The sequence below is a fragment of the Osmia lignaria genome, chromosome 12 (assembly GCF_051020975.1).
Source record: "Osmia lignaria lignaria isolate PbOS001 chromosome 12, iyOsmLign1, whole genome shotgun sequence".
NCBI lineage: Eukaryota > Metazoa > Arthropoda > Insecta > Hymenoptera > Megachilidae > Osmia > Osmia lignaria.
In genome coordinates, this window is record NC_135043.1 from 4,519,717 (window position 1) to 4,546,066 (window position 26,350).

At 44.2% G+C, this 26,350-nt stretch overlaps 2 protein-coding genes across 6 annotated transcripts in view; one reads left to right on the top strand and one right to left on the bottom strand.

The window, feature by feature from the left end:
* Nucleotides 1–10,983, top strand: part of LOC117602984 (uncharacterized) — a gene marked incomplete at its 5' end in the record, with an annotated part of 75,906 nt that extends 64,923 nt beyond the window's left edge. The window contains 2 exon segments of the mRNA XM_076691273.1: nt 3,853–4,083; nt 4,562–10,983.
* Nucleotides 10,984–15,250: 4,267 nt separating this feature from the next.
* Dhit (regulator of G protein signaling double hit) overlaps nt 15,251–26,350 on the bottom strand; it is a 48,411-nt gene continuing 37,311 nt past the window's right edge. For 2 of the 5 annotated variants that reach the window (XM_034320967.2, XM_034320966.2), the window contains 2 exons: nt 18,365–18,770; nt 15,251–17,978 (listed from right to left, as the gene is read on the bottom strand). In XM_034320967.2, the coding sequence (XP_034176858.2) occupies nt 17,751–17,978; nt 18,365–18,770 (634 nt within the window). In that variant the 3' untranslated portion in view covers nt 15,251–17,750. Of the gene's footprint in view, nt 17,979–18,364; nt 18,771–20,119; nt 20,428–23,339; nt 26,187–26,350 lie in introns of those variants that run through there. The other 3 variants (XM_034320962.2, XM_034320965.2, XM_076691109.1) reach the window with 3 other exon arrangements.

Consider the following 26,350-nt stretch of genomic DNA (forward strand, 5'->3'; position numbering starts at 1 on the left):
TTTCAGAAATTTCGGGGCATCTATTGCAAATTTTCATTAGAATTTCCCGTGCTAACATAGGTCGTACTTTCCCGTTACCTGAAATTATCCAGTATCATCGATTTATCGTCTTGTTCGTTGCCGAGTCGCATTGTTCCGACGATTCCCTGAAGATCGTGGGTTGTCGCGACAATCCACTAGGCAGCAGGTTGATATCGCGTTTAACGGTACACCGGTCTCGTATCGGTATCGGCAGAATTGCTAGAAGTAAATACTCTTGTAGCGATATTCTTCGGACAAGAAAAGAACAGCGAGGCGAGCGACGAGAGGGAAGAAGTTGCTTGCCGGCCCGTTACCAATGACCAATGACATCCAAGTGAGTACTACTTAATAGATCTTCGGCTTCTTCGTTCAGGACGTTCGTTTTTTTCCTTCCTCTCTGCGTTAACCGGAGTCGAAACAAGCCTGCCCCCGGGGTGCTTGCAAATGAGACAGGTCCCTCGAACGAGCGAACGAGGTACTGATAATTTCTCGGTAAATTATTGCTGCGCGAATTGGTGAAAATGTTGCTGGTACTTGGGGAGAAAAAAAGTACACGAAGAAGTATGAATAATTACGAGGATGCTGCGTTGGCGACCGGAGTTACAGTTAGACTGAGAATTTTCTGATTAATAAATCATAGGATCCAGTGATTAATAAATCAATTGATTCAATTTAAAATCATCTTGCTTAATTAAAATGATACCCTTCAAGATAAATTGTAAGTGGTGTCGTTGGTTGTAATCAACCATGAAACAATGGTTATAGATTTAGCGTAGCGAGACGCGGTTCAAGTGATTCAGGCGTCGTTTACGAGCGTCGCGTAACGCGATTCTTTGCAGTTTGATAGCTGGATGCACCAGGAGGCGGCGCCAGTACTCGCGACGGCGAGCGCCTACCTACCAGTCGACAAGTCGGGGACCCATTGGCCACCGCAATGACCAATCATCATTTGAAATTCTTTCACTTTGCTCGTAGTGTGCGGTAACCCACACTGGACGCAGTGACTACAGATACAAAAGAGTGGATATGCCTTTGTCTTCCAGGGGTCATGATTTAGGGACTATCAGACACCCTCCAGATGAGATTAGGAGAAATAAATAGTCGCTAAAGCGAAATGAATAATGAACTCGATTCGAAAGCTGGTCGTCAAAATAATTAATTATGCTTAATTAAGCGCAAAGCGGTGGCATCTGGTGGTCGCACTGGGGGAGGATCTCTCATCGCTGGCAATTGCTCGTGGAATGCATTTGCTTCCTTCTGCGAGGAGGCAGCTGAGCTATTTTCATATTAGAATCGTTGCTCCTGACGCGGAGGAACGTGGAGGAGGACGAAGAGGGCGACCCGCCAAATTACAGAAAAACGGGGTCGCAGGCGTCCGGAGCGAGGGCTCCGAGGAGCTCCCATAAGAGACACAGGGGTATAAGCAGGAATATAAGTGATATAAGGATGTAAGGGACCCGGAGGTCCCAGCCGGCGTCGGTTTCTCCTCGGGCCGCGTACAAGGGCGTCTGGGGCGCCCTGACCGCCCCACCGGTTTTGGTAGCCCCGGTAGGCATATTCAGTTAAAAGTAAACGGTATTCAAACAATTTTTATCATTCTTCTTGAAATAACTTTGAAATGACTCGAGGATGATAATTTGGACTAGTGTTTCTATTGTAAAATTGACACATTTTTCTTAACTTTGAGCGGATAGAAGCTGACTTGTTACGGGTTGATATGGGAGTTCGTTAAGCACGTTCGAAACGCGAATTCCTCGGGAGTGCTTTCGATACAGTTTTCGGATGCCAGGGATTCCCGGTTGCAAAGAGATTTCCCGTAATGAGGTATGCATGGGTGTGTCCCTTTCCATTTCGCGAGCGGCGAGCGGCTTTCGCCAACGCGCGCCGCGTAGCTCCAGGAATGTCGTGACTGGCGATCTCCTTCTCGTCGCTCCACGATGCATGCGTTCGAGCCGCGGAATTTCATTGACCGCTATCGGTCCCAGGAATCGTTTCGACCTCCAAACCGACTCGATTCGCCGGCCATTTAAAACTGGAAATTCAATCTGCCTGCGTAGTCGTTGAACTTGTACCTCGATAACTTTCTGATCGTTGGAGTTTCAAATTGAAAGAAGAAAAAATTCATTTACACAGCTATAGATCCATTTAAAATGAAACGTGAAAGATTTTTAAAATAATGTCTCCTTTTTAAAATTGACATCTCGATGCGCAATGTCGTTTGGAAATCGTTTCAACCAGCAAATGAACTGGTGATCTTGAACGCGTAGGTATGCGTATCCACACAGACGGGACTTAGGGCACCAGGGACCCGAAGGTTGTTGACTCTGGTCTGCTCGCTTACACGCCTGACGGAAAAACTTCGACTTAGGCATTCAACGTCAGCTGCGACCGATTCCGCGGTAGCACACGCCAGACCAGTTCAGCGAATTGAGTAGCTCCACTTGCCATATCCTGCCGCGTCCTGCAGACATTTTCCTGCCTATTACGGCTCGGCCGGATCGGCCTCGGGCAAAGAACTGTTCAATGAAATTCTCCGCTCGCCGAGCCGACCATCCATCCAGAGGATCGACGCGGATTCCGCTTCCGTTCGGACAAACGACCGCGCTATCCCGGTACCCGATGAATCCTTTTTTCCTCCCCCCGCTCGTTAATTGCTCCGGTCCAATTTAAGAATTCAAGATCAGCTACAGAGGACGCGCCGATGAATCTACAATGGGAAGTTTGTAAAAGAATCGAAACTGTCTCCGTATCGTTTGAGGTCGCGTTCCACTATCATCGAGGATTAGAAAGTGTCATGTTTTCGTTCTCTCTCTCTGCTTCTCTCGCAATCAGAAAGTTAAAGTTATCTCGCTGGAAGATCTCCAAGGAGATCGCCGAGAACGGAGGGAACACCATTAGGAGACGGCCAGCGATTTCCCGAGGGGGCTGTTTTACGGAGCAACTTGGCCCGGTGAAAATGATACCAAGTCATTCTCGTTGCTTCGAATCGAGTCGCAGGTGTACGGATTTCTGTTTTCTTTCAGATTTCCTCGTTCTTTCAACGCGTAACTTGGGAAGGTTTTTATTCATCGATCATTCCCGCGAGGATGAACGTGTTAATTAAAAGGGTTCGAAGTGACCTTTTCGACGGTAACTGTGAGTTTCAAGATCTACTTCGCCGTTGAAACTCTCAGCGTGCAATGCTTTACGATTCCACTTCCAGGGTTACCTTCTCGATACTTAACAGCACCCACGCGTATTGACACATTGACACGTGTTCGTTCCACGAGTCCCCTTTATCACTGGTATCGACGCGAAGGACTCGATCAAGCGATCACGATCGACGATAAGAACGATTTCCTCGAGTAACGAACGCGAAACAAGCCGACGCGTTGAAAATTCCAATCAGCCGAAAATTTGTCACGGAGAGCCGTGACAAGGGCTCGTAAATAAGCGGCGGGCACGCGTCATGGTTCGCCGCTGATAGAACGATCTCACCAGCGAAGGTCGACTATCAATGGAGAATTTCCATTCAATCGAACCGACAGCTATGACCTTTTCTCCATGTAGTTGGCGATCGGGAATCTGTTGGCTGATGAAAAAATAATAGACGTTCAATCATAATAAGTGTCTGAATATTGATCAAACTTATGATTTTGTTTAATGGAGGAGGCTCGAGAAATCGTGTTAGAACGAGTAACATTTCCGGTTGAAATTTTTAAACGAAACTCTCACCCTCCCGTTACGTTCCTTTTTGTTTGAAAAATATTTTCAACCAACTTCCACGGTATTCAACTTGATAATAGCAATTATTTCATTATTTTCTTTAAGAATTGCTGCTTCTATGCGCAGGTAAAAACTGGACCAAGTTTCTCGCTGAGTGGAGGGTGATTCGGAAACGAAACTCAAGGAGATCCCGAACTTTCATTAAGCGTGCGCGAAAAGAAACAGAGAAGCGAACGAGAGTCTCAAGGATGGCGAAAGGAGGAGCTGCATTGGCGTGGAGATTGAGAAATTTTCAAATTTCAAATACACGATCCGCTCTACTCTCATCATATTCTCTTTTCATATCAAACGAACACTGTATCCTTTTTTCCTCGGTATTCTACTTTTCTCTTTTCTCTGGTTCGTTCTCCTTCAAGTAATGATATTAAAACAAGCAACGATGCTATCACGCGATAATGTTGTATCGTCTGGAAATGCAGCAAGGTTTCTTCTCTTTTCGATATCTCCGGGAAACAGGTGCGCGCATTCCCGCGCCATTTTTCATACGGATTTTCATCCTCAAGGACGACGAAAGGCTGTTCAACCCTTTTCTGTATCAAAACCAACATATAGAGTGTCGTCTAAAAAGCAACGTTTAAAAATCATTTAAAACAATTACATATTATTTTCAGTAGTTCCTTTTTAAATAATCAGAAAGCAAAATATTTATAATTGCAAGTGAAATTATTTTCAAACAGTAAATACCAATGGGTGCTGTTTCATCCCTTTGCACCCTCGTCTGATCTGTTATTCCCTACTAAATTCTGAACACGATTTTCTATAATCTTTTATCTAGTTATCCACTGCAAAATCATAGAAAAGAGGATGAAAAAGACTGGAGGCTCCGTTGGTACCGGGGACAAGGATGAAGCACGACGGAAAGGGAGAGCAAGAGGAGAGAAAAAGAGAGTCGCATGGACGAGGAGTGAAACGTTGGGAGGCAAATGGGGAGGGATGAGAGAGGGAGATGAAAGAAGGGTAGAAAGAGAGAAGGATAGATGTATGGAGGGGCGAAGAGAGGAGAAATTTCTCGATCAAATAAACGCGTTTCGCGGCGCGGGAGATCGCGACCACGCCCTGTCTTCTTCCCTGCCGACGGCCTTCCGGCGACTTTTCGAGCCGCAGAGACGCGGAGAAAGGAAGATCACGGTGAACACGCGTCCTCTATGCTGGTTGCGCGTGCACCAGATCGTGAAGCTTAAGGAACGTGTTAGAAAATCAAGGGGTTGAAACCCTTGTTCGATACTTTGGAAGGATTAGAACTTGTCTCTGAAAAGGAACAACTTTCGAAATATAAGTCTTTTACTTTGTACCTTCGGTTGAGATTTGAAGAAGTAAGACTGCATCCCCGGATATTCCGGTTGATCCGAAGGGTTCCACTAACGAGCCGTGCCGGTGCGAGCAGCGTAATTACAGGGCGTGGCGGATGTGGCGCCAATGCTTGGCAAATACTTCGCCTCTGGAAATGAAATTAATCTGTATTAAAAGGGACGCTAGTCGATAACTAATGCCAATAAGAATCTCGTAGCACCCAGTCAAGTTTTCTCTAATTTTTAATTGAAAATAATTTTCGAAGGAGATCCACGCGGCACCAAATAATTTCATCCGCAACGCCAGGCTCGTAAATCCGTCCAGGTTTACCAGAAACACGCTTCTCAATTCGTCGAGAGGTATCTGTCGATCGGTTCGCGATACGCGTATCCGTTGGTCGCCGGCTCGAGCGGACCAGGTCCGATCTCAAAAACGACCTCGATTTCTAGCGGCGCGACGTATCGTGACGCGGGATCTCGCGAAGGCCGCGCCGCTACCGTAAGAGACCCGGAATCGATCGTACTACTTGTAGAGATCCTCGATCGAAACGGAGATTTTTACCCTGTCCTGCCGCGAAAACACGTGTCTTCTAATTTAATTAATTTTGGAAATTAATTAGAAAAATTCTAAATGCATTCTAACTCCGTTTTCCATGGACCCGGAATCGATCGTACTACTTGTAGAGATCCTCGATCAAAACGGAGATTTTTACCCCATCTCGCCGCGGGAACACGTGTCTTCTTATTTAATCAATTCTGGAAATTAATTAGAAAAATTCTAAATGAATTCTAACTCCGTTTGCCATAGACCCGGAATCGAGTGTATCATTCGTAGAGATCCTCGATCAAAACGGAGATTTTTACCCCATCTCGCCGCGGGAACACGTGTCTTCTTATTTAATCAATTCTGGAAATTAATTAGAAAAATTCTAAATGAATTCTAACTCCGTTTTCCATGGACCCGGAATCGATCGTACCACTTGTAGAGATCCTCGATCGAAACGGAGATTTTTACCCCATCTTGCCGCGAAAACACGTGTCTTCTTATTTAATTAATTTTGGAAATTAATTAGAAAAATTCTAAATGAATTCTAACTCCGTTATCCATGGATCTAGAATCGATCGTACCACTCGTAGAGATCCTCGATCAAAATGGAGATTTTAACCCCGTCTTGCCGCGGAAACACGTGTCTTCTTATTTAATCAATTTTGGAAATTAATTAGAAAAATTCTAAATGAATTCTAACTCCGTTTTCCATGGAATTCGTTTAGCAGACTTTTGGATGCACTAATCGATGCAACTGGAAGATGCATTTTGCATCGGTTAATGGTCCCTGTGCGTGGTCCGTTGGTGCAGCTAATTGCTGTTTGACGAGAGAACGCGTTTATCGTCCCTCTGTGCTCTCGTTCGCCTCGTTTTGAGATCGCTGGGATAAAAGCACGTTCACGCTTACCACCGATGCAGTTTGCTAGATTTCGACCTGGCTGATTGCAACGGGGTGGCGATCGTTCCTTTTCATCTGTTTGTTTAATGCAATTGAAAGATAGGGTTGATTGATATCGGTAGGATTAACGAGATCTAAAAGGGGAATTGTATCTTTATTTCTTTAGGCTGATTCCTCGTCGTAAAACAAAAGCCGTGCCCGTGAATTGTGTTTCTGTACACGATTCCGAGAATAAAGAACGTTCACCAGGGAATTTCGTTCGTGTTCCTTAAAAGCCAACCTCCACGGATCATTATCAGAACCGAGGACAGCTATCGAGCCGACCTTCGAGTTTTTACGTTCGCGGATTATATTATAGCGCTTCTCACGTTTCTCGATACGCGGAGCCTGGAAAGAGCTACCTGGCCGAGGCCATCTCCTCGATTATACACGGTGTCCCGATGGCCGATTTTATCACCCGAAATTCGTTATCTATATCCCCTGGATATTTACGTAATTTATAAAATATGAAAATTTACGAGAGTCATAATTGAATATCGAAACCATCCGTGGTATTTATAAATGAGAATTCTAACTATTTTTCTAAAATTATTAACCTACTTTGATAACGAGCGTAATTAACCGATTTATTCGACCAATTAATTACCTACGTATAAATTGATAAGTAAGAAGTATTACATCTATTTCCTTCGAAAAACATCCGTGTATAATCGTTCCATAACCAGCTCCAGTTGGATCCTCAAAGATTTCATTAAAAAGAGATAAATCTTCCGGCTGTCAAATGGCCGATCGATGGACAGTCAGAAAATAGAAGGCAAGGTGAAACGAGATAATCCCCATTAAGTCTGACGTTTAATACCTGGCCTCGATGTGTCCGCCGTTGACCCCACCATGGAACCACAGGAACCGCCGGTACGATCTCGATGAAAAACATTCTCTCCAATTTGACCGATTAATCAGGCAAAGAACCCTGTTATTTAAACTTTGATACTTCTTCTGAAAAACGCCGCCGGGTAAATAAAAGGAGATACGAGGAGGCAGGAATTTTACTCGCGCGTCAACTTATTTTATCATTTCCCGGCAAAGGATTCGCCGTGTTTTCGACCGAGAGAGTCGACGATATTAATCGCGATAATCCGGCCGTCCGCGAGGGCAATAACGAACACTGTTTATAGAGGAGCCAGCATATCCCGGGTACTCGCCATATTGTAAGCCCGAATTACTGTAAACGCGTTTAACTCTCCGCGCCACGAAACGCGCCGATCCTCCGCTAATTCCTCCACCGGTTTCCCTTGTATCCGATTACCCCGTCGAGCTCGGATGGTTCGAAACAAATTTCGGGCAGTTCGTAAAATTGAAATACATAAGGGTAAAAATGTGCCCGACGATAATTTGCCTAAATCGCTTCTTTCAACATCGGGATCATGAAAAAAGAAGAAGAATAAGAAAATATGTAAGCGCTTCTTCTGTGATCAAAGGCACCCTCATAATTAAGTACCATATTTGAATATTCCTTAAGGGGCTATACCAGTGTAATACTTTTGAAAAATCGATTTTTTTTTTGCATTTTTTGAAAGTCTATACTCTCTAGAATATCATATTAAAATTTTAAGGTCGAATCTCAAATAATTTAGGAATGGCAACGTTCTAAAGAGTAACTGCTGGCATGTCAGAAACGCGCTTATCGCCGATGGATCGCGTTTTTCTCAAATTTGCTGCAGCTCTAACTCGAATACAAATTATTGCATCGACTCGAAACTTCTTCAGCGTGTTCAGTACATGTTTTGCCATGCCATGAATTAGAATTTTTTTGATTGGATGAAAAATGCCAGTTTGGCATTAAAAAAACTACGATTTTTTGAAGCTAAATTCCAAACACTTCTTCAAAACTTCGCCATTTCGTCAGATTTTGATATTTTTCAAAAATCCTAGTTCATGGTACGGAGAAAAGCTTCTAGTTTAACATCGTCTTTGTCATTTTTCATTTTAAGCACTCAGACGGCGGCAATCACTGCAGCAGTGGAGCAACTTTTTTTTTTTCGAGCCCTGGAAGATAGCGTATAAGTCGCTTGTTATTTATTATTTTTGTACCAAAAAATTATTATAGATATACGACTTGTAACTAAATACATCCCTATAATTTCAAAACATTTGATGTAATATTTCTTAAAAAAAAAAATTCTCGAAAATCACCTAATTTTAGAGCGGTCACACTGGTATAGCCCCTTAAAGCAAGTTTTCTTCTTTAACCCCTTCTCTTATGATTTCTTTCAGTCAGAGCTAATCATTCGTTGGTTAAATTTGAAGAGAAATTTTCTGAGTCTGTTAAGCAAAATATCTACCCGTATCCGTTTACGAGTAGAATGAAGTTTTCACAGGCCATCGAGTTCTATCGGAGCACAAAGGGATGCTTTCTGCGAGTCACGACTCGCACGCATACACACGGTTCGACGCAAAAATCCGCTCTCCCGCGCCAGTTCGTTCGTGAGCTGTTATTTTTCCCTTTTCTCCTTAGCCCTTTATCCAGCTACCGACTGCTGCTGTTGCGCGGCGATCGAAGCGATCGCGATCGCAGACCAGAGGAGAAAACCGAAGCTGGTTAAAACTCTTTCTTAAACTCCCTCCCATCGTCGTGCTGACATCGTTTTCGCGGCCTTCTACTCTCTCTCTCTCTCTTCCCTTCGCGTACTCTCTCCATTTTCCTCCACCGATCCTCTTATTAAACCAATCGGTTGTAATTAAGATCGTTTCTAATTCTTCAAATTCGAAGCTTGAATTATTCATTCGAATCCAAAGAATTCATTTCGATTCGAAAATAGGACTCGTTAAAAATCAAAATACTGCTTAATGAAACTTTCAATAGCTCCAGTGTGACAATCGACGTGTTAATTGATCGTATCCACGGTAATTAAAATTTCAAAGCGCCTAGCGCGGTAAAGGTGAGCGCGTCGTAGCGTTTGAAAAGGTCTCAAATGTTTGACCAGTAGCATAACCCTGGCTTCGTTGAAAAGACACATGGAAAGTGCGGCTAAGAGGAGAGAAAGTCCGCTCGCACTGGCGAACACATACGCGGGAACACGCTTTCAGCGCGTTTGATCCACGTTGAAAAATAATCAGACCTGACACGGCCATTGTGCGGATCTCGAAGAAAGGAAGCGTGCGTTTCCAGCGACGGATTCCTCTTTCCTCGAACCACGCGGAGGATACTTTGTCGCGAACCGGTGTGCGGAGTGCACGTATCGCGTCGGATTTCATCGTCGCGTTTGCGGTTCCTCCGGGAATGGATACGGCTGGTTATGGGTTACGGTTACGAGCTTCCCCCGTCGGCCACGAAATGTGGCACGATTTAACCGTGAACGATGAAAATTGCACCGGGGGTGAGACGCGAGCCTGGAATTTCGCGCACGAAATTGCGGTTATCGCTGGATATTCCTACATCTTAATTAGCATATTCGAAATCTTTCTCTTAGCTTGTTCTTTCTTAAGAAATGATATTTGGGATACTTTTATAATTAGGAATTTTTCCCTGTAATTTATGAATCATTTATTTGTTTCCTTTATTTTCTTGAAATGAAATTTCTTTTTTCTTTGAAGGAGAAAAGGGAGTTTCTTTTGGAGACAGGACGAGTTGTGTGGGATGCTGAGAGGAACACGCGAGTGTCTGGTCAGCTAGCGTGTCGCAGCTGCAGCTGTCGCGATCGCGTAGGATTCGCGAGCACGTAAAGCGTGACGCTCGGTTTCGAAGCTGAAGAAATACCTACGCTACGAACGAGCTTTCCTCTACAACTCGTTCCTATCCGTACCGCACTTGTCCCTATCAGCGTGCGAGTAATTACTCGCGACGAATTTACAAGCGGTGATGGGAGCGCGCGTGTAGATCCGATCACGCGAAATTGCTAGATAAATTGGCTTTAACGACGCCGATTAACCATCGACGAGCAAATTACAGCTTCGATCGGCGACCAGTTGGTCGCTTTTCCTTAGAAATCGAACCACTATCATTCCTCTTTCCTCTTCTATTCATTTTTCTGGTTCTGGGTTGCTTCAATAATTTCCGGGATAAGTTTAAATCAATTTACTGAGGAATTAAAATGTTTGCGCTTTTGTGGTTTTCAATTTGCCTGCAATATTTAAAGTTTAATTTATTTTTCATTTGTTTTAAATAAAATACAGGTCAAACATTTCTGAAAGTAGACACACTGGAATTTTTAAGTTGGAATAAAATTGTTCGTTAAAAAGAAGTTACTAATGATTCTTCCTTTCGCTGTTAATTTTTGCAGATTTAACGTCACCTTGCGGATGGGATGATTCCGCACGATTTTATGACATAAAAGTACCGTAAATAGGTACTTATGGAATATCAATTTAAAGCTTAAACCTTGATGAAGATAATTATATAGGCGGTTCATTAATATCCTTAATAAAAAATGGCTGACCTCCAATTACAGTAAGCAATGACTATACCTAGCAAATTTCAGTTTCTCTCATGAATATTTCAAACATTTGCGATTGTAAATTTTGAATTTGCTTGTAGTTTATTTATTTTTCAAGATTTTATTTATTTCATTCTTTAAATTTGTAAATCACCGCTCTTTTATAAATAAACCGCATCGGTAATGATATTGCCTTCTTTTTTTTAAGTTTAGATTGTAAATTAAAGGGTTGTAATGTTTCAGTTTGTGTTAAAACAAAGGTTTTTGTAAAATAATTAAGTTAATAAATAGAAAATGTTGTGAAAACTTAATTTTTACATGTTTTTTAAGAAAAACCCTCGCCCACGTCGATAATAGTACATGTGGCGCCATCTAACGGCGAGCTTGGAAACTAACAGAATAAAAAATTCCGTTTTTTGGCAAAATTAGGAACCTTAGGGCCTTCCGGTTGCCGCCAAATGATTCTACGTCCTCGAATACATAGGAAAAATGCCCTTACAATCAATTCGAAGTTGTAATTAAGAAAATAAGAAAAATAGGTAATTCATGGACCTTAAAATTGTCGTCCATCTAACGGCGAACCGGGGAACTAACAAAATAGAAAATTCCATTTTTTGGCAAAATTAGAAACTTTAGGGCATTTCTGTGGCCGCCAAATGATTCTACGTCCTCGAATACATAGGAAAAATGCCCTTACAATCAATTTGAAGCTTTAATTTAAAAAATAAGAAAAATAGGCAATTCATGGACTGCAAATTTGTCGTCCATCTAGCGGCGAAAAGGTGGAACTAACGAAATGTGAAAAACATCGTTTTTTGGCGAAATAAGGAACTTTTGGGCTTTTGCGAGGCTGCCAAATGATTCTACGACCTCGAATACATAGGAAAAATGTCCTCACAATTGATTTAAAGCTTTAATTAAGAAAATGCGAAAATTAGTCGATTATCAATAATCAAATCACGTTTATTTAATATTTTATGCATTATTTCATATAATTAGTCGAATATTTGATGTTAGAGAAGCTTCTGCTAGCTCTAGAAGCTCAAATAAATCCAAAAAGAAATGGGTTGGACTTTTTGCATTTGAAAGTTTGGAAAGGTGATTACTAATTTTTTTATTTTCTTAATTAATGCTTGAAATCAATTGTAAAGACATTTTTCCTATGTATTCGAGGTCGTAGAATCATTTGGCAGCCTCGAAAAAGCCCAAAAGTTCCTTATTTCGCGAAAAAACGATGTTTTTCACATTTCGTTAGTTCCACCTTTTCGCCGCTAGATGGACGACAAATTTGCAGTCCATGAATTGCCTATTTTTCTTATTTTTTAAATTAAAGCTTTTAATTGATTGTAAGGGCATTTTTCCTATGTAATCGAGGACGTAGAATCATTTGGCGGCCACGGAAAGGCCCTAAAGTTTCTAGTTTTGCCAAAAAATGGAATTTTCTATTTTGTTAGTTCCCGGGTTCGCCGCTAGATGGCGCCACCTATACTATTATCGACGTGGAGGTTTATTCTTAAAAAACATGTTAAAATTAAGTTTTCACAACATTTTCTATTTATTAACTTAATTATTTTACAAAAACTTTTACTTTAACACAAACTGAAACATTAAAACCCTTTAATTTTCTATCTATACTTAAAAAAAAGAAGGCAATACCATTACCGATGCGGTTTATTTATAAAAGAGCGGTGATTTACAAATTTAAAGAATGAAATAAATAAAATCTTACAAAATTAATAAACTACAAGCAAATTCAAAATTTACAATCGCAAATGTTCAAAATATTCATGAGAGAAACTGAAGATTGCTAGGTATAGTCATTGCTTATTGTAATTGGAGTTCAGTCATTTTTTATTAAGGATATTAATGAAGCGCCTATATAATTATATTCATTAAGGTTTAAGCTTTAAATTGATATACCATAAGTAACTTTTTACGGTACTTTTATGTCATAAAATCATGCGAAAAGATCCCACCCGTTAGATGATGTCAAGTTTGCATAAATTGACAGCGAAAGGAAAAATCAGAGATAACTTCTTTTTGGCAAACTATTAATAAACTTTTATGATCGATTTTCAATCTACACACTCGCAGCTACTTTTACATGCAGGTTCTGTAAAGATCCAGCCAGTAATTGATTAATTATAAACAATTATATGATAGGAATAGCAATTAAAGAAAGCAAAAAACTTACCTGATTATTTTCTCTCATGATTCAAAAGAATCGACACATTTCTTACCTGTAATTGTTAAAAAAATAATTCATAAGTATCAGTAATTGTAATACATGATTAAAAAAAATTGGGTCTTCATTATTCAATAAATATATAAGCAGTTTTTAAATAAAAAATTCGACTGAAATTGTGAATATTAACGAGCACGAACGATCAATCAAAAATATACTTTCCTTAACTCGAAATTGAAACCAATGTGGAATAAATATCTCACTGAAAATGAATCATATTTTGATATCTCTTTCGTACCGATCCCCACAATTTCAGTCAATCACAAAATAATCACAAGTAGACGTGACAACAGTCCAGGATCAACCATAATTTTTCACCAATTTATTAACCCTCACATTTCCATTCCCTCTCTTATTGCCTATTGTCCGTTGTTCCGCAGCTCGCGATTAAACCGAAAGAAAGGGAATTCGTGTATCTCGGATGATTCGGGTTCAGGTTCAACTCAGAATTACTCATCGATAAATCAGACTTAGTTAAATATCCGGGATAACAAAATTGTCCACGGTTTCATGTCGGTACAAACATTAGTCGTTCGGTGATACAAAAACCGCGTCGCATTTGACCGCGACATTATAAAAGGGTTATGCCTGGAAGAAAGAAGCAGGGGATCGAAGGTTCAGAAAAATTGTGCGTTTATTAGTGAAGATGACGCTCTCGACCAGTTTCCATATTTTTCATCAACCCTCTTCTCATCATCTTTCTCTTTGCTTCTTTGTAACGTGTGCTACCCCTCTGTCGTTTCTTTCCACCCTTCTCAAAGGGCACCATCAACAACACCCTCTTCTTTTATACCCTTCGTCCGCGTCCAAATCAATACTTCTCAATCGGTGGATCAAAACATATATAATACATGTATATATTACAGGAAGAAATATTTCGCAGTAAAAAATCTGTCAACAACCCCCCCGTGTTTGAACGAGAAGATCTGAGAAATGGCCGCTTGGAAGATTGTACGTACGTATGTGTTCAATGGTTGGAAGATCATCGATGTGAAAATGATGCACGGAGCAAAGAAGAACGTGTTTCATGGTTGAATCGATCGTTCAAAGTGGGGTGGAAAGTGACGAGACCGGGGGGTGGGGTCAACGAGGCTCATCGAAAAACGTTCGCCCTGAAAAATACACCAAGTCGCGAATTATGATTTTTCCTCGCATGGAATCAGGATACGGAATTAATGAAAAAAATCTTACGATCTGTTGTCTCTCTTTCTCACCTTTTCGTACAATCACTCCCACCCACTCTCTCCCCTTCTTTCTCTCCCTCTTACGCCCGTTTCGCACCCTGCCACCATAATTAATGCCGAACATATGTATGTAGCACATGTACGTGTGATTTCATATATATTCGTAATATATATATATTTTTTGGTTTCCTCTTATACTCATATATATAATATTTATATATATGTATATTCATATATTTGCATGTATAATTAGTTTTATCCTCCTTCCAACTCCGTGTTAACTATCTAGAATATTATCTACAGGGCAGTAGCCAAACGCTGTGACTGACTGTACGAACATTGGTTTTCTTCGTTTTCGTGCAATCAGCTCGCGTCATCATCTACCCTTAACCCGCTGTCGACGCGTTTCAACCCCCGAGTCAATCGTGAATTGTATAGAAATTATTACGTCGAAATTTTCGAAGGAAACACAGAATATATATCGTATATTAAAAATATCTAAAGAAATTGATATTGGGATCGTCAGTGGGTCAAGGGTGGTCGAACGACGAGTTTCTAGCGGTTTCGAAGGACAGCCACGTGGCCAGGGACGAATTTCAACCCTCCGTCGAGGGTGGAACGACAGAAGAAACTTTACAGAGATTTAAGAACGAATAAAATAAATTTTCTTGCTTCTTTCGAGGGGATAGAAGATTAGACTGTTCTTTTTTAAGTTGAGGGGTGAAGATGAAATGGTGCGAAAGTGGTTTTATTTCCTATATCACTTAAATGATAAAATGGAACCCTGGTCACGTGTTTGATCGTATGCGTGTGTTCGAGGCACGCTTTAAATTCGTATCGTTTCCGGGTCGTAGACGCTACACATCCGTTTCTTTATGGGTTTTCTTTTTTTTTTTCTTCATGAGATCCTTCAGATGAGATCAATTTTTTCGAACCCTCGATCGTGTGAAACGTCGCTAATTAAGTACTTTGACGAATTGGACGCGTAAACAGGAACCTACCGCTGCTATTTCAAATTCAATGCTCTTTGTGCGGCTTCCTAATCGTTCACACGGTCGAACGTCCTGGATGATCACGCACGAAGACGCGAAATAATGAATCATTGCTGACTCCTTCCTATAAAACACGATAGACGCGATGGTACGGTTGATTTCCTCTTCGCGGCTGCCAAGTTTCGTTAAAATAGCTAAAGATCGAACTGAAAGGACATCGGTTCAATGTCTCCGTTTCGCAGGAGATTCCTTGCAAAGATCGCGTAACTCGGCGTTTAACATAATGGCGAACGCTTAGGCCTTTCGCTTTCATCGACTCCACCGTCGTTAAATGACGAGACGCTGACTAGATCCGTCATACTTCTTTCAGTTCTTCTCCTTGGACGTTGAAAATTAAGATATTTAACTGTTGGTGTGTCACGATGGCAGTAACTCGGTGCACCCTACCCGAGGATTCGCTTCGTTTCACGTGAAATGGAAGGAAATTCCCTGCTTCAAGTTTTATTCTTCGCTCGGTGTCCTTTCCTCTTCTAGTCATTTCGTTAAGCAAAGAAACGGAAGGTGTTCTCACATCGAACGCAATCGATCGCTAATTTTCGTTGACCTTTGGTTACATTTTGAGCTTAATTTGTGCGATCTTGATAGCCTTCTGTTTCGATGGCTCTCGGTATAAAGTGTGAATGATTTGAGATCGTTTAGAGAGCTTGTTGTGAGGTCGAAAGAGGATGAATTAGCCGAGTTTTAATTACTAATTCGATTGTCTGGATCAACCTTGAATTGCTAATGCAGTGCAGGTATATTTAAACGAACGTCGATAGAACGAGGAAGAATATTCGAAAAATAGAGGTCGACGATGTGTCGCATTAGCGATTCAAGATTGAGTACATTTATTGGTCGACTGATCGTGAGTGTCAATGAATCTTTTTATTTGTCCCGTTTGATCGACTCGTTAATTCGACTAATCTCCATTGAATAAATTCCTGCCAATTCCTTGATATCGATCAGCAATGATTAATTCTTGAATAATAAATAAATGCATTGTGTTTCATTCGATTGGAAATGACTCCCATCCATCATTTTCATTCCAGTTCGAGCTATCTATAACTTAATTATAAAATTCGTTAACAAATGTGAGATCCTTTTGTCGGTGTGGCAGACAACGTGTCAACGCTGTACAAGATTTTCTCAATATATGGAAAGTACCATAACTTAATTATATTGTTTCATTAATGACAAATTAGTCGTTAACACCATTTGTCAATCAATTTATCTTCACGATACTTGGCATATAGCAAGAAAGACCTTGTTTCTCTCAAACAACGAGGTTCATTAACCAATATTGCTTCTCTCAACAAGCTTTCGCTTTCCTCGAAACCCGCAGCGCCCTCTAGGCTGCCATAACTCGGGACACAATAAGTTCTCCTCGATGCAACTCACAATCAATACCATATCGGACGATGAAAAGGAGAAAAACGAATCGTCGAACATTATGATTTGAAAGGAAGAAATTTCATTGTGCCCCAAGTGTCTCTATCGGTTCACTCGCAAAGACCCTCGACTCAGTCTCCTCCAAAATCGTCTGCGACAGGTGTATGGTGATAAAAATTGAGACAGAGAGAGGGAAAATAGCTGGGAGAGTAGTAAGAAAAGATCAGGGAGAGAGATGAGAGAATTCGAAGAGGGAGATTAAAGACACGATGGTTCGTTTGAAACAGGAGAGAAAGAGAGATAATCGGCGACCGATCGGTCGCTGAAGACGATGGAACTTAGGAACTTCCTCGAAAGATGAACGTCATCCCCGACCGACCCGCGTTGCGATCCTATACCGTCTATGTCACGTGAACGAGCGTGTACCAAAAAATTGTGTTGGAAGGAAGAGTCAATGATATACGCGACTAATGCGATCGTACTTGTTCCTTTCGTTTCCCCATCCTCTCAGTATCGTTATTTTTGTTTCTTTGGTTTTATCTCCTTACTTGTTTTTCATTTTTTTTTTGTATTCGTTACATTATTTTACTTTGTTCAGTCCATCGTCAAGTTCGTGCACGTTCGCGTCTTTGCGAGCGTGTTCACGTGGCCCCGATATGGCGTCGCGTGGAAGAGCGAGTCGCTTCGAGAGTAAATCTCCTTCGTCATCGTCATCGTCATCTCTCTCTCTTCTTTTCGTTTGTCCGTGAAAGGAACTCGCGTCCGAGCGAGATATTTTCGAGAAGAGAGAACGGGGTGTCTCGACCCCAGCCTGCTTGCTTGATTCGTCATCGACCAGCGTCACGGTCCCCGATCCCGATCCGACGACGACTCGCGATCGACTCGACGAACCCGCTGCGAGACGGAGGGTGTTGGTCCGCTGCCACCCCAGTTCGCGTCTACGCGCGATTACGTGGTGCCCTTCTTGCACTTCGGCTTGCCCACGCTGTGCTCTTCGCTGTTCGACCCGCTACTCAAACGGGCCACCCGCCGGTACAGCTCGCTGTTCACGAAACGAGGGTACGAGTCGCGGTGCATCAGAGTGTAGATCTGCAGCTGGGCGTCGTCGAACGTGTGAGGCGTCGGTTGCACCATGTTGCGGTTCACTATTTCGCGCACTTGCGAGTCCAGGCTCACCTGAAAATCATTGTTCAACGATTAGGATCTGGTTAAAGAAAATTATTAGCTGTAAAATTAACCCTTTCCCGCAATCGAGAGTTCGCAATTATCAAATTTGGGTGGTACTTTTAGTGTGCTTGAATTCTAATTATAACGTGCCCAGTCGAGGATCGTTGAGTGCCTTTCGATTTTAATTATTTTAAAATTCAAGTAATTAATACAATAGTTAGCAATTATTGAACTTAATCACTACTTTAAATTTGAATATCCTCTAGTGATTCTAAGGACTTGTATCTAATGATGATTTTTTTAAAAAATAAATTTTCAATTAAAAAAAGAGAAGGCATCGAATTAATCTGTACACCTAATATATTTACTTAAAAATGACCTACTACGAAACTCACTTCTTTCGGTGAGAGTATGGATATGTAACGCTCGTAGATGAAGCGCGCCTTTTCCTCGATCTTTTCAGGGTTGCTTTCCCGTTTCAGCTGCTCGCACGCTAGCCAGAACGCGATGTTCTCTTCGCTATACTCGCTCACCAGGAACTCCCTGAAGAACTTACGACCCGCGGGACTCCTCATCAACTTGTCGAAGGAGGAGCCCCAAGATCTGATCTCCTCCAGGCTGCACTCCATGTTACCATCCAGGCCATCCAGCCCGTCGAAACCATTGCCCGCGCCTCCGCTTCCTAGCTCGCCACCGACGCCGACGCCGCTCCCGTGCTCGCCGACGCCCGCGTTACCCTTCTTCTTCCCCTGGTCGCCAGCACCCCCTGCGCCCGTCGAGTTGCCACCCACTGCCGCCAGACTGCAAATTCAATCGCATCGAACCTTTTAGTCCTGCTTCTCATCATATTTTCATTTCTTTGTTTCTTGATGCATTTTCGGTTTCTTTATAAAAGGCTATCGTGTTCTGGGATCGCGAACAAAGAACCCAAAGAAATCCGTATCCTATCTCAAGGTACGCGTTATCGTTTCGTAACAAACGTGCTACTTTATCGTGGCGCGATAAGGAAACAAAACAGTATTCGGAAAAATAGAAAAAAAGAAAAAAACGAGGCGAATGGAAAAAACAGTGTTCCTTTTAAATGGCACGGAGCACAATACGGCAGCGATAAATCGCAACAAACTAGTCGGAGAGCGAAATGAAAATAAAACCGGTGAGTCGTATTTCTTCGTGTTTTCATTATCCCGGAAACTTGCTCGTTTCATTCTGCAAACATTCACGAGAACCGATAACCGGCGCTGAAAGAGAAAGAAGAAAGGCCCTGGGATAAATAAGCGGATGGAAGAAGACGACCGGAAGGACGGTCTATCGCCGGTTAGATATCCGTCGAGGGTGGATACGTGTTACGCATCCGGAGGGTTTGCGCTGCTTACAATCCTCCCTGGCCCGTAATCTATCGAGCCCGGAGTCGTTTATCTGTTTCGTTGACAAAGAAATTCGACTACCGTGAGGATTCGTACTTGTAGTCTGCAGGAATAATCAGGTGGTTTATGATAATAAAAGAATTCGTCGCGCAAAATGAAAGTATGACGAACGCAGATGTCCTGCTTACCATTTATTCCTGTGCGCGGCATGGAACAGAAAAAAATAGCGCACGTAGGTACGTCTGTTCGCGGTTAAATTAGGTCGTCGCTTGCTTTCCAAAGACAATGGACTGACATCATTCCGCTGACGATTGCATTACGAAACGCGATAATGGCTTGTCAGGCAGGCAGGATATACGAGTTATCACGCGACGCGTTCAAAGATCGATTGTGTCCGTTCGTTTACCGATGGATTGGTTGACGTTCGCCGTGCCGAAGCCGAGCGGGTTTTCATTCGCGTTTCTTTATTCTCGCCCGTTTGTAACGACTCCGGTCCATTGTCTGTGAAGAGCTTTCGATACGCGGAACGTATTTGCCCTCGTGAAAGAGCGAAAGAATTGTTCGCCAAAGTGCTATCAACGTTCTAAGTACGGATTAATGATCTATCTACGAGATTTGTGGGACTCGTATTTCAAGTAGCATAATTGATAATAAAATTATCGAAAAGCAATTAACAGATACTCGCTCCACAAATCTCGTGTTTCCTTTGATGTAGCCGAAACAACGATGTAACAAGGTTGTAATTCGACGTTACATTTGACATATCATAGAAAAAAACGGTAATACCACGAGCAACTACAACAACAGCACCAGCAGAGGCAACAGTTGTCCTTCTTCGAACGGCCTCCGATCCCCGATCCTTGACGCTGTTGCTGCTGCGACTGTTGCTGCGACGAGGGCGCCTGTTGTTGCTGTTGCTGCAGCTGTTGTTGCTGCTGTTGCTGCTGGGATGACTGTTGCGGATTGTCGGAAGAGCCGGACGCCTGGCTCTGACTCTGCGCGCGTAGCCGGCACCCACCGGCTACACCCTCGCCGGCCCCCGGCCTGTGACTAACGCCGATCCCCATTGCAGTTGCACCCATTCCGCTCGACATCTGCAAACGATATCTCGTCTGGTCAGCCGGCCCTTCTCCCCCGACGGAACCACCGTGCCATCACTAAAAATAAGCGCCCACTATCGCTCGACCTTAACCTTCCTTCCTGATATACGCACGCCCGAGTCTGTGCGAGAGTTTGCCCTGCCGGCAACGCGCACCTATGGCTAACTCGATGAAAAAGACGCGTGAATAGACTTGGGCGCTCGCGAATAATAGAGATACCCCTAGGCCTTTGTGAAGATTTTAAAAGGTACCTGAAGCACGTAAAAGTGGTTCACGAAGGTAAGTAGTTATTATAGTTACCGAGAAGTGATAACTAATCGTTGAGTTGTCAGGTGATCTCGCCCCTTCAAGGGGTTTCGATCAGGGGGTAATATGATTAGGGAACACCGAGAAGCGTTTGTGACGAAGGGACGGGCAGAAGTACGTGTTAATTAGAGAGAATGTCATCGATAATAAACGGGACCAGGTAATGAGTGTTTGCCGCGTAAAAGGAGATGCGATCGAACGTTTCGAGGTTTTTCAAAGGAGCGAAGGATTCCTATTTCAGGCTCGTTTGGCAACGGAAGCTTGTTCAACGAATCTAATTCGATTAAAATCGGAAGCAACGAAAGGACGGCACTGTTTGTTAAATTGGCGTTTTAAAGCGACCAAACCAGTCGAATAGCGTTTAGAAAAATGCAAACAAAGAGCCCGGTTCAGCGGGCAAGGTAAATCGCATCTCTGTTTAATTTGAACACTTGAAAAACATCAGAGCCGAATCGCACGCGGAAGCACGATAAAGTTGTTAAGCTTTAATTCAAACAAGCTGACCGTACGGTAATTGACAGGTAAGCTTTCAAAAGACGGCCAATTTGTTCGGATGCGATTGTCGCACGGTCAGTTGCATTTATCGATCCTCTGGCCTGGTCACAGTGAATATGGAAACAACGATAATCTGAATTTAAGATTTATCTTTTCACCAATAACAAAAGAACGAACGTACGATAAATGGAAGATTATTCATTTTCACATAGAAAAGGAAACGCGTTGTATCTCCTGAAACTCCAGTATTGTTACTTTCGAACAAATTATCCCATCTTCAACTTCGTCCTCCGCCCAAACATCGTTAACCCCCTGTGACCTAGATTCAATCTACATATCACACCTCATCGTTAAATAAACTTAACTAGATTCGAACTTGCCAACATCCCCAACACGCCCTGATCTTAATTCAAAATCGATAAGCGATCGGATGAGTCAATTTACAGAAAAATGAGAAATATGCCCGAAATCGTTCTAAGTACTTTCGAAATCTGAAGAATCAATCAAACCAACAACCCCTTCCACGGATCTGGAACCTCGTGGAGGTTTGAAAAACCACAACGACGCGCATGCACGACCTCTCAATCTCCTCTCTCTCTCCTCTTTTTCTTTCTGTGAGGGCCGCGATTATTTTTACGCCGCGTTATACATCGATGATCCGCTCCGCGAGCAGCTTCGATAACGAGCGTGCTCGAGAGTCGGTAATACGGGCTGTGGGCAGCGATTGATAAACAGCAGGTCTCGCGGGAATTCGTGTATTACGTGCGCGTGAAAAGCTGAAGGTATCGAAAAAGGGGACGCCGTTCATTGCCACGGCTCCGAAAATTACGATTATCGGCCGGTCGATGGATCGACGAGGCGGAAACGAACGGGACGGAAATGGAAAACAATGGGCATTGCTCGGACGATAATTCCAATGGAAAAGTTTGCCAATAGATAACGGAGAAGAATTGATTCGACGCGAATTTCAAGCGAAAAGAAGAACAAATTCTGTTCTCAAGTATTCTGAAATTTGTAATTAATTTATCTGCGAAAATAAAAGGGCACTGTAGCAGTTCGAGGGGCAATGTTTAGTCGGTGTAGGATGCTGAACGTTCGAAATTTCCCCGGAATAGTAATAATAGATGAAAAAAGAAGTCTGCATATCGCTCATGTTACGCAAGGTATAGATATCTACGAAAATATTGCAAGTCGAAGATACGAGGAGAAAGTATATTTATAGACATCGAAACGATAGGAGGGAAAATGTAATGGGCTGGAGATGACCGAGGAACCACCAGCGACTATTGGAACGTTGCCCAAAAGTGCATTCGCACAATGTTTACGTGCTCTCAGGGACACGGAAACGCGCGAACACGAAAGAATATTTCGCTTTCGAAAAAGTATCGTTTGCCAAACTTTATTTCAAAGTCTACTTTTATTCTTCGAACAGCAACCACGTCGATAGACTTTCTTGAAATCGAGTCTGTTTTCGAGTCTCGTTCTCAGACACTTGTTGACGCATCTATTCGTCACCGAGTGCCAGGAATATTACCACGAAATCGATCTGCAATCGTAACTCGATTAAAGAGCACGTGAATCGCACGAGGAATGCGGTGTCCTAAATTCGTTCAGCTAAGCTTCGCACATTTTTCGCCGGTTAAACGGAGACCAGCTCTATTTGTTTGAACTGGCTTCCGGTTGACGCTCGATCGGCTCGCTTTCAAGAGCTCTCGAGAGATAAGCGGTTTCGAGAAGAGCGGCATTGTCTTCCATTCGACGGCCAAGTCTACTCGACTGTGCTAACGCTCGAAAGATCGCGTTGAACTTTTGTCAATGTTTTCCCAGCTGAATAAAAATCAAATGAAAATTTTCAATTTTTCTCTATTTATAAATATAAATCTTAGTTGGATCAACAGGCTCGACACACGAGCCGACTAACCCAAATCCTACTTTCGCTAGAAGCCTTCCAGCTGTTTAGTCGGTATACGGCTCGCAGCATCGTTCATTCACGTTGCCAAACGAGCAGCGCAAGAATGAAACATCGAAGACGAGCGGCTTTCCGTCGCGTCTCTAGCAGGGGCATCGGTGACCTGCCGTTCTAAATCGATATCGCATCACCTCACCTCTATCATGTTCCATGCGCCCAAAAGCGAGTCCAGCTCGCTTCCCGCGTTCCTTCGATTTCAGCCTTAACGACGTCACCAGCGACACGATCTCTCTAACTCTCTCGCGATCCACGTTTCACGCCGATTCGATCCTTATCCCGGTCCTGCCGCGGGACCAAGGCCTCTACGGGCCTCGCCCGAATCCTGCATGCTCCTAGCACGCTTCTCACTCGGCTCCTCGATGCTCGGGACAACTATTCTCACCCACTCGCGGACGGACACATACGAGCACCGCGCACCGCGCACACCACTAGGCTACCTTGGTCGTGATCGAAATCGCGTTGGGGCAACGATCGCTCGAATCGGCGCTGCTCGGTCCAGTCGAACGATCCTCCACGCGCATTATACACCGTCGCGAGCCATTTCCCGCCTGTCGCTTCGTCCGGCCTGGAAAGCTCGGACAAAGTCGAGCCAGGAGCTCCACGATCACCAGGACTCGTTCGACGACACCCGTACCACCAAGGCACCAAGAGGCGAACGGCCCAACCCCATCCAGCGGCTACGCTGCTGCTGTAAGCCGGATCCGGACCGGACCGGTGCTGCACGTAGCGCGCAGATCAGCTCGGCACAGGACGCGAGAAGGGAAGGCGGATGCGCGACGGTCGATCACACGTCAAGGCAAAGACAGACTCTCAATGGCGTCCCCTATGGGTGGGCTCGACTGGTCTCGCCGCTCGTCGCAATCCGCTGATCCTGCCCCATCGGCATTTCCACCCGGTCCGCGTCCTCCATCGACCGGGGCTAACTATTTTCGCGAGAACAACACGGTGAACGTAGAAACGTCGATTCCACCGAGACGGATTCCTTGCCGAGGGACGCGGGACGTTTCGATGGGCTCGGTGTCCACGCTCTTTCCCGCTCGTTGCTGTCGTCGTCGTCGAGGTTCCTCGTCGCGCTACCTTCGGGCTGTTGCTCGCGTGGGTGGCCGAACACGGCGCTGTTCTCGTAACGTCGTCCGCTACGTTGACGGAGGTATAAATAGGTTTGGTGGCTGTCGGTTTGAAGCTGCGTGCAGGGCGCTGGCGCGACTAGCGGCCTAGAGCGCCGCTACCGCCGCCTCTCTGGCTGCTGCTCGTCCGTCGCGACGTTGCCTCGCCTCGTGTCGTCCACTGTCGTCCTCGATGTCGTCCTCGATGCCGTTCGCGTCCTCCAACCTACCGATCACCGATTCCGTAGTTCCGTTTCGACGGCCAGTGAGACGGCTCGCCTCTAAAAGGGTGGCGGGCTGGGAAGGACGGAAACGAGGGAAAGAGAGCGCGCGGGGAGAGGGATACTCTTCGAATCGGACGGAAGAGGGAAACGGAAAAGCATCGTTCGGACGATTTTTCAGGGAGATCGCTTTTGCTTTCGAGCTGGCCAGGATAAGGGAGAGACACAGAAGCAACAAGGGAAACGGAAAGAGTGTGTGTATGTGTGAAAGAGAGAGAGAGAGGGGGGAGAGGGAGGCAGAGAGCTGAGCGTGAACGAGTCGGTGCGCTGGTTATTGATTGGCAGAAGTCGAGACAAGAGGGAGAGACGAGCCCACGGCGCTGTCACGCTGGACACCGTGCTAGCTCGCTAACGTCGAGTCGTCGGGATTGACGCTACTGCTCCACCCGGTTCGACGTTTCCACTTTTTCCAATCACCGATGCACCGATGCACCGACGAAAACCGACTCTCTACTCGGACGGACCACGTCACTGAACCTCGATATACCCGTCTTCTCTTTGCAACTCAACGAATTCGTGGAAACTCGGTACGCTGGACGGAAATCGAGGCGTTCACTCTCGTTTTTGATCACGCAACACGTCGAACGAGAGTCGATTCATAGAGGGACGAGGTCAACGAGAGGTCCTGCGAGCGTAGGGGTGTAGGCCAAGGGTGGTAAACGGGGTCGAATCCACCGATCAAGCCAGATTCACCGGACACGTTTTTTTTTCCCCCGAGCACTTGAAACCACTGTCAACCACGCACTTCCTCCTCCTTCACCCTCGCCACACTGTCTCTCTTCCCCCCTCTCTCTCAACGTTCGTCTTTCACCCTGTTTCACTGGTCGTGGAAAACGTTCGAGGCGTATCTCGGCGTGTCTCGCCACGCGATTACCCTCTTCCACCACCCCTGTCGCCCTTCTCTCGTTCGTCTAACCAACGACGACACGAGTGCTACGATGCACCCTCGTTCACCCCCGTGTAAACACGTATCTCGCGAACAGCCGTGTTTCAGCCTAATCTGGCCGAACTGTTTCGCGGCCAATATGGCGGATTACGCGTTCACGCGATGCGTTGGCCACCACTGTTGCCTCCGTCGACGGTCCCAGCGACGCTGACGCGAGGCGCCGCGACGTGATCCTACCCGCGCCGCGCCACCGCCACACCGTAAAACGCCGACGCCGACGCCGACGCTTACGCCGACGCTCACGCCGACGCAGCCCGGACGCCCCCGTCCACCGCCTGCCCAAGAGTTCATGCTCGCGATCCTGCGTGCGAACGACCCGCCGATGGACACAGCCCTGTCTCTCTCAATCCAACCCAATGGACGTTCAGCGATCCAACGGGACAAAAAGCGGGGAACAGCGGAGTTTTGTCAATGAGTCGAGGGATTAAATTTTACTCGACCAATTTCTTTCGGTTTCTAGATCTAAGCTTATTTTGTAAAGAAATAAAAAAATCGTTTTACATAGATGGATGGTTCATTTCATTTAATTCCTTTCATATTTGAAGGGCAGTGAAAGTGGAAATTGTAAATGAATAGTAAACACGTTTCACGACCGATTATAAATTTCTCCGAAGTTATCAGCCCGTAGGGTGGATCGCTGTAACAGGTGCCGCATCTCGCGTGGCTCGCGCGCAACAATACGCGTGTGATGTAGGTGAGAATAATAAGCGGTGACGCGTACCACGTGCAACACAGGATGACGTCGAGCTTTGACGTCGACCAAGTATACTTAATCTTATCGTTTCTGAACTTGCACTTCTCTCAGAAGCTTTTG